This window comes from Macrobrachium rosenbergii, chromosome 5 (genome assembly GCF_040412425.1).
Source record: "Macrobrachium rosenbergii isolate ZJJX-2024 chromosome 5, ASM4041242v1, whole genome shotgun sequence".
Classification (NCBI taxonomy): Eukaryota; Metazoa; Arthropoda; class Malacostraca; order Decapoda; family Palaemonidae; genus Macrobrachium; species Macrobrachium rosenbergii.
The window spans coordinates 72,184,153-72,193,547 of NC_089745.1; the positions used below are offsets into that span (position 1 = coordinate 72,184,153).

Below are 9,395 nucleotides of genomic sequence, written 5' to 3' on the forward strand. Positions count from 1 at the left end.
TCCTGGATCTTCTTTTTTCAGACAAAACTGCTATAAGTGAGTTTCCTTTTCCCCTTCAACGATACCAGGTGAAAAAGAACTCGGAAGCGCACACCTCATCTTCTGGGCTTCTGTTCGGTGGAAGTTTGCTTAGCATATTATTAGCCTTTTAAAGTTGTTCCACATGAGGTTCTCCACTGTCTGAATATGTGATAATAATAATAACGTTAATATTAGTTACTAACAAAATACTGTACACGAAGCCAATGACTTACCCGTGTGAACATTCCAGTTCGTTGAATATTAGACAATAACCCAAAATGTTTCCTTTCATTATTTTAGTCGCAGGTTCATTGGCTACCTCACAATAAAATTCATTCATTCATTCTGCTTAATATTCCTCACTGGTATTGCAGCAGGTAGAGAGCAACGTGCGTAATCGATTTCTTCCCATTAGCCTGTTCGCCGATAGACTTTTCAATGCAAATGGGGCGCGGCATTCTTATTGCTCCCTCCACAATATACATGTTGCATTTCTCGGAGGCACTACAACATTTTCTGCTCTTTTCCGTGAGAAGTTGCATTACGTATGCGCTTTACTTTATCAACGAATTTATTTTATATATATTTGTGTATGTGTGTGTATATATATACATACATATATATACATAAATATATAAATATATATATATGTATATATATATATATATATATATATATATATATATATATATATATATATATATATATATATTCAATGCATCTAGAAAAAGAATTATGACAGACGAATTTCCCTGCCCTTTTCTCAGTACAACAATATACTGCTGTAATATATTTGAGTTCATTCTTTATTTCAGTGCTCAAACGTTCAGTCATAGTTAACATAAATAAAAGCGCATCCCTAGATAGAAATAATCTGACGTTTTGCATGACAACATCTCTACCTTATTTTCCTTTTTTCACTGACTTAGACCGCGTCAGTACATCTTGAACACAAATACAAAATCCCACATAAGATGAGAAAACAACTTTATTGAACAAATGACAGTTTTATTGCAAGACTGTGTCAAAATGCCACTGGGGAAGACATAAAGGGAAGTGACTTCCTCACTGACAGAAGGGACGCTAATGGCCATCTGCACTCCTTTCTAAATCGTGAGGGTCAGAAGACATCAGATGACCATCAATCAGAAGAAACAAAAGGCTCTGGGTAATCTGCGAGAAGCAGAGGTTAAACACACCCAAAGCCTTTCATTCCTGGTGATTGATGGTCATCTGACGTCTTCTGACCCTCACGATTTAGAAAGGGGTGCAGATGACCATTAGCGTCCCTTCTGTCAGTGAGGAAGTGATTTCCCTTTATATCTTCTCCAATGGAATTTTGACACAGTCTTGCAATAAAACTCTCTCTTTCGCTAAGAAGATAATTGCATAATATCATTGTTCCTCATCCTCTTTGATATGACACATTCTGTCCAGGATCCTTTCCAGGAGAATAAAAGTTCTCAACGCTTCACCGGTGATTGCTTCTTCACCCACCTTCAGAGCCTCTCAGCTAGTCTTTGCGTCCTTTTACTGATAGCAAATTTAACTGGTGGTTCGAAAACTGGACGATAAGAAACTGCAGGCGTGGGTAGTGCTACAAAGGATGGATGGGAGAAGAGGTTTTCTTTTGTCTCCTGCTAAGCTGGCATCAAAACTTCAAGGATGGTTGACGCCAACATGGAAGAGGACGTCGGGAGGAGAGGAGAAAAAGGAGTCTATTAGGGAATTTTCGACCCATGATTATTGCTATAGGAAACGCAACTCTCTCTCTCTCTCTCTCTCTCTCTCTCTCTCTCTCTCTCTCTCTCTCTCTCTTGTTTATATCGTCATTGAAGAGCAAGACTTGAAGTGAGCGGTCGAGACCAAGGGGTGGGGGAAGGGCATATGGTGAGCCATGAAGGGAGTGGGGAAAGGAGTGGTGTGGGGAGAGACGTAATGCAGAGACTAATATTAGTAACAGTTGAGGAGTAGGAGGCGAATGGGGAAGGGGGTTCCGGTGAGAAAAATTAAGATAATCATTAACACTGATTTTTTTTCGTTAGAAATCGGTCAAAGCAAAGGGAGTAGAATATAGAGGAGACAACAGTATTTTATCAGGCACAGAACTTCTTGATTTGACCACCTTTATTAAATTGGATGTTATGACATTGATAAAGCGTGGATCTATAATTAGCAATATTTCTTTTTTTTTTTACAGAATATGGCTCAAGTTCCATTTGTGAAAGCTTTTTCTCCGTTTTTCTTGCATCACGCTATTTGGTGAATAAAATTTGTGATTTTTGTAAAATGGTAAAAACTGTCTGTGCAGAAGTGTTGACACTAAAACAACTATTGCAGGTGATGTCCGAGTTATTTACTATGCGTCTTGAATTGAGCAGCTCATGCTTCCATTTTTTTTGGAGAGCCTCAGACTATCTACGGTCAAAAATTCAAGATTTAGGTTTGAAATGGATGTTTTCTAACATGGGATTCCTGTTGGCTCGTGCGTATCTTTTCGTCCTTCCTGTTCATCTGAAGGTTTCATGACAGTGGCAACCCACAGGTCTACAGTAAGACCTTTTTATAGTGCCATAAAAATCTGTTACGTTTATTTTGCATTTTATCCAACATGTATAATTCATTCGTAAATGCACTGAAAAGTATGCAGATGAGAAAGTCGTCAATTTCAATATATAAGATATATATACCGCTGCCCTTTAGGCTGAAATACCGTTGTCTGTCGCAGCTTCAAAACGACAACTAATATAATCAAGCGAATACATGACACTGCTTGCTTGCTGATGCTTTAATTACATCACTCTTTGAACGTTCAATAAAAGTACTCTTGTCCCAGGGTGTACCGTGTACCACATATTAATTATTCATAAAAATATATTTGCAATATAGAACAGTGTATTACGCTTCATAAATAACACAAGTTACGAGGCTAAAATGCATCTTGTCAACATAAAATTGGCTACTACCTTATATGCAATGAACTGATAGGATTACCTGGCTTTCGTTTTCTTGAATTCCATATTATCATATTGTTGGTAAGAAAATAAAGAAATAGAAAATAATAAACACGAAACCTTTCTATGCTTGCACAACTTTATATTGCAAGTGAATTTTATAACTTTTTCATGAGTTGGCAAGACATGTGACCTTGCATATACAGCAAAAATGTTGTTCAAAAATATTTTTGCAAGTTTAATCAACAATAATATCAAGAAAACGTAGCTTGTTTGATGTCAGGTGAAAGAACATTGGGTTAAATGAAGACAAAACGCTTTTAGAGGCCCTGACATTGACATCTTCCATGTAATCTGTTTCCAGACATGGAGATGAATGATTTGGTGTAAAGAAATATGATAATTCAGTGGGAGCCAAACCTAGCTTAAACATTATTTGCTAACTTTATTTTGCTGGACTTTACCAGAAATCTCATCTATTTATGCTCCAGCAACGTTCTCGACGGCAATTATTTTCCAAATCTCAGCTCTAGCACTCTTGACCCGCGGTCTTCCTATCAGTTTTACTTTGTTTATGCGGGACGGGTGGAAGGTCAAACAGGAATATATTAACAACGCTCAGGTAACCTGACCGCTACCACTGGGAAGCAGCATAAGATGCCTTGCAGAAGCGTAAGTCTTACTGCAACTGCGGAATGGCCCATGCACTTCTAGTAGAAGGCAGAGTGTCATCTGCACCAAAAGCAATGAAAAGGAGATGTAACACAGGCAAGCTCTGGGTACAGAAATCCCACCAGTATTTCTGCCAGTGCTCATTCTATTCTGTTAACAGCAATTAAGGACTCAGTTTTTACATCCATGTTCTTAGGGGCATTACGTATATGTTGCCCTGAACACAATGATGTTGAAATAGATGTGATTAAGAACATAAGAAAGAAATTGGAATATTCTGACTCTATGTATAAAAAGCAGCAAAAAAGACATTTTGTGATAACAAAAAACAAACCTAATACACAAAAAACCTGCTTGTCATTCCATACAACACTCATGTCAAAGATATTCCACATCTACTCAAGTATTTTGCTGTTAATGTAGCATTGAATCATATTAACACAATGAAACATGTACTTACAAAGAACTCGCCCGACATTACTAAAGCATATGTACACCAGATTCCATGTAGGTCTTGTGGTAACTTTTAGATTGGTCAAACTGGAAAACCAATGGAAAATAGAACAGAGCAGCAGAAATGATGTGTAAGAAATGCACAGGTGAACAGTGGAATTTCTGGAAATGTTAGTGAAAACAATCATACAATCAACAGGACAGCAGAAAAAAGTTTATTCAAACAATGAACTTGAAAGAAACATGAATATTAGTCATGGCGTGCATAAACTTGATCCACTAATCTCAAAAGAAATCTGCAAGAAGTGTAATCTTAAAGAAGCTGCTTGAAAGACGGGAAAGGGGAAGTGGGGTCCCAGAGGATTTGTAAAAGTTGACCTGTCACTGATGAGGACAGGACTTCGCCTACAAACACCTGTGGTGCAAATATTAGGGTTCTAACCGTTTGTATGTTTGTAGGCATTGCCCTGCTAGAGTACATATAACAGAATAGAATAGAATATAGGAGTTAGGCCAAAGGCCAGACACTGGGACCTATGAGGTCATGCAGCGCCGAAACGGAAACTGACAGCAAAAAGGTTTGAAAGGTATAACCAAGGAAAACCTTGCAGCTGCACAATGAAACAATTGTTAGGAGAGGGTCGAAAGTAAGACGGAAGAAAGAGAATATGAACGGAGAAACAGTAAAAGGAATGAAAGGGATTACAGCAAGGGGACGAGGGGACTCTGAAAAGAATCTTAAGTAATGCATAAAGTGCACCGCATGAGGTGCACTGACGGCACTAACCCCCCACGGGAAAATATATATAATGAATTTCTACCACTTTGTATCAGTCCTCTGAAGGCAGCGTGGTTAGCAATACAGCCAACACTGGTCAAGATTTACAACCATTTTCCATGTTTTCCAGGTTATATATATATATATATATATATATATATATATATATATATATATATATATATATATATATATATAATATATATATATATAAAAGATAAAATCCACGAAGGAAACGGAAACACTGGAGTGCTGCAGGGCCTTTCGACACTAGTCCTTTACTTAGCAGTTAAGATCCATATAAACAAACACTGGAGTCCATATTTTCGACACTAGATTCAGTTTATTTATATATATTCATCATTCCATATTTTCATGATTCAGTTATACATATACATATACATATATATATATATATATATATATATATATATATATATACAGTATATATGTATATATATATGTATGTATGTATGTATGTATACATTCCAGGTTATATATATATACATATATATATGTATGTATGTATGTATGCATGTATGTATACATTCGTACGCAAGTTGTACGTTCCTTAAGCTAAAATAAAAGAGAAATCATACTCGGATCTGCCTATTGTATCTTAAAAAGTTATTTAGAAGCCTGAGACGCTAATATACATAACAAAACTATAATGGAGGGAAGAGCCATCTCGTTTTATCCTAAAAATCTTTCGTTAAAAGTATTCTTTTATAGCTTTTAGACTTTTAAGAAAGATGACGGCTGGCCATACTTTCCATACTTTTATTCCAGTTCCGGATCTGTGTTATCTACTCTTGTTCTGAATTTGACAACGGTTTTCCACACTGAAAAAATAGCGTTATAAATTCACATTCACATCCACACCCTGTTTCATCGAACATGAAGGCTTTGGCTTGTAATGAGAGCACATTCGCTCAAACTTTCCAGAGTTATAGGTAATTTTTACTGCGAGTGAAACAGAAAAACACAATGAAAACAAAAAAAGATGACAGTCACTTACTTACCTATTCGTATAACAGCAGGTAGGCCTAAGGCCTGGGGCACCAGCAGCATCAACACCATCAGAGCTAGAGGCAGACCCCATCCTTGGCCAGGGCCTTGGAATGCTTTTTTGTAAGGCAATTTTTCGTTGTTTGCACTGTGGAAGGAAGGAGGCATTAAGCACCCCTCTAGGCCTGCGCAACACAGTCCATTCCCCTTACTAACTTCTTGCAAGCCTAAGGCTCTGGACGGCACAGAGCCACTAGCCGGTCCTTCGATAACACAAATACTTTCACCCCTGTCATCTGTTGCGGGAAGTTCTTGGGCAACACTTATAGTACTGCCAGTGGGGGAAGTAGATTGTTCATGGGAACTTTCCTTTTCAGTGCTTTTAGTACCACGCAATCCACTTTCTATGTTCAAATTTCTTTTCAGTACTGTTCCATTTACCATAAATTGACCATTAAGTATATCATGAATACAGATATTTTTCCAGGCTTTGACAGTGATCTCTGAATTTGTGTTCGCATGCCTTACTACCTGAGGACTATTCATTCCCAGAAGAACACACCGTGATGTTTTTTTCTTGGCTGTTAGATTCCTTGCAATACAAGGGTTTGCAGGGTACCATATTTCATCAAACATATTTACATCCTTACAATGCACAAATAAAGAATTTATAATAATAACACACTCTCCGTCCCCGGGTTTTTCTTGGTAAATTAATTCCAAGCCAGATGGTTTTTCAATTTCAGAGTTGTAGATTTGACAAAGTGCCACCAAAGAAAATTCTGTGGAATTTTTAATCTTTTGTAATGTAAATATTCCGCAAAAATTATTCCTACCAGTTTCTGATATAGAGCCATTAAGTCCTCTTAACTTTAATTTCATTTTCATTTTCATGGATAAACTGCAAGTTTTGGGTATATCACAACGAGTAAGTATTGTTAAATGTTCACCAAACACATGCTTTTCATCCATCTTTTCATCTTGATATTCCCTTTTCCCAGCGAACTGAATGCATTCATGATTATCGACTGACCTGTTTGAGCGATCGTTAAGAGAAAGAAATAACTGGTTAGCAGTCTTCATGTAACAAATACTTAACTTCATTTTTTTATTAAAAACGTTTTTCTTTGATCACCCATAACATTCCCCTTTACAACTAAACGATCATTTGTTTTCATGACCACCTGTTTCTCGAGTCTGCCTCCTCGCAATTCGATCTAGAATATATTTGGCCTCTCTCTCTCTCTCTCTCTCTCTCTCTCTCTCTCTCTCTCTCTCTCTCTCTCTATGTCTCCCTCCCGTTGGTATCTTGCGCATTGATCTTGGTTTCAGCATCATCGTATTGCAGTGCCGTCGTCATCTTCACCCCTTGCCCTCGCGTCATTAATTTCGTTCTTTACGAACCTCCCTTTCGTTCGCGGGCTCTTCCTGCCGTACGTCATTCTCTCGAATATCGACCTCAATCGCAGCTTGCCTCTCACGACTTGTCGTCGACTGTAATCCCTTGGATTGTAACCACCCAGTCACATTTGCCAGTGACGTGAGTTTTTTCACGGCCTCATCACCATTCCTGTTTTCTAATTCTTTTCTGAGAATATTTTCCGCTGCACTAAGGGACTTCACGGAATCTCCTTCGTGGTCTCCCAGTAGCAGTGCACTGGTTAGAAAGCAATATTCTCGGTTATTCTTCTTTTCCCATTGAACCTGTTTGAATACCCTCCCCATCCTTTACTTGAACCATTTGTTGAGTGACCAGAAAACTGGAACATTAGTTGCTTCTTCTTCCCCGTATTCTTGCGATTATTGTCTGCAGTCTCCCACCCCAGCTCAAATTTGCTTTCCATCGCTGTTTGACTTCCAGTCCTTGCTGTGACAGTCACTTGGGTCGGCAAGTAAACCTACTGTAAGTCCCCAAAAATAAAAACTTAGAATAGATTAAGTAACCCCGCAAAGAATGACAACAATGTTCTAAACGAACTGACTAAGTCAAACTCATAATAAGAAAAGACAAGGAAAAAGTGATGGACATCGTCGGATAATGTTTCTGAGGAATTTAAGGAAAACTTTCTGCCACTTCCTGAGAAATGTTGGAGGATTTTCTCTCTTCTTTGACGTACAAAGTTCTCCTTTGTACGTCGTTATTTCTTACACAATAGAATGCCCAAGCTTTCTCCCTCTGACATTTTTGTTCTCATTTACTTGGAAGAAGAGTCTAACACCGCTCAACTCGTCCTGTATGATCTAATATTCCCAGTCTCGGCGATTCGTTCTCATTAAACTACATTTCTTTTTTATTTCCTGCAGCTTTTTCATTTCAACATAAACTTTCAGAAAAAATGAAGATTCCTATATTCGTCATGTTTGGAATATACTGTATGCTTCCTATGTCAGATTTAATAAAATGGAGACATTGCCAGATTACTTTAAGAATAAAAATGCCGCCTTATCACTTAATTTTTCCTGTCGGTTTTGTATATTAATTTTGCTAATATATTTAAGTTTACTTTATTAACGAACTTCTAAATATAAGGGTGCAAAAGTGAGCAGTAAAGAAATACAAACAACCTCATCCTCATCGCCGAATAATCATTACAATATAACACATTGAAATAGTTCAGGAATTGTCACTGGAATTATTTTTTCTATCTAAATTATTTATTGATTTCATTGCATGTCCTATGATGTTACACGATGTTAGGAGAGAGAGAGAGAGAGAGAGAGAGAGAGAGAGAGAGAGAGAGAGGAAAAAAATTCAGTTTTAAGTCATTTCTTTAGCAATGTGTACAAATAGAAACCGATGGTCCGTGGGGGCCTCTCTTAGCACTGAAAAAAGCAAGCAATGCAGGCATTTAATAGTGTGCTAGTGGTTCTATAACAAAGAAGGAAATTCTTCCCATCTTCCTCTATTCAACTTGACACATTTCGTTATAATATTACGATCATACGTTTCAGACAAACTTGAAGTTAAATATTCATAGTGTGTCTGCCAGTATTGCGTTTTCATCTTACACCATCTATGCAGAATATCACCTAGTTACACCAGTGGCCCGTAGTCCTGTGCTTCGCAAGCGCTACTATTTACAAACATTCGCCAAACGATTATCAAAACTGTCTCATTATTCAGCACAAAACAAGGAAACCAGTTTCATTTAGTAATTCAGTAGAAAGCCAGTGCCCAAGGTCTCACAAAAGCATAGTGCCATGGAGAACACGCCGTATGTCCACACCACCAGCCAACAGGAGCGCAACTGAGGGTCTGGGTCCAGACTCCCGAGCCACCTCTTTGTCACCCGCACACGCGTCCGTTACCATCAACAGATTCCCTGATACTGCTGCCAGAGGCTAGGCTGCTGCTGGAACTGACTGCCCCTTTCTAATCTCTCTTGATTCATCTTTTCAATACATATATATATATATATATATACATATATATATATATATATATATATATATATATATATATATATATATATATATATATATACTATATATATATATATATATATATA

The 9,395-nt window shown here is 37.6% G+C and overlaps 1 protein-coding gene across 7 annotated transcripts in view; it reads right to left on the bottom strand.

The window, feature by feature from the left end:
• LOC136838893 (glutamate receptor ionotropic, kainate 2-like) overlaps positions 1-9,160 on the bottom strand; it is a 563,239-nt gene extending 554,079 nt beyond the window's left edge. For all 7 annotated transcript variants that reach the window (XR_010853159.1, XR_010853160.1, XR_010853157.1 and 4 more), the window contains exons 1-2: positions 9,074-9,160; positions 5,901-6,919 (exon numbers count right to left, since the gene is read on the bottom strand). Coding sequence is in view for 3 of the 7 variants with exons in the window: in XM_067104587.1 (XP_066960688.1) it covers positions 5,901-6,919; positions 9,074-9,081 (1,027 nt within the window). In the remaining 4 variants the exon portion in view is untranslated. The remainder of the gene's footprint in view (positions 1-5,900; positions 6,920-9,073) is intronic.
• Positions 9,161-9,395: the final 235 nt, after the last annotated feature.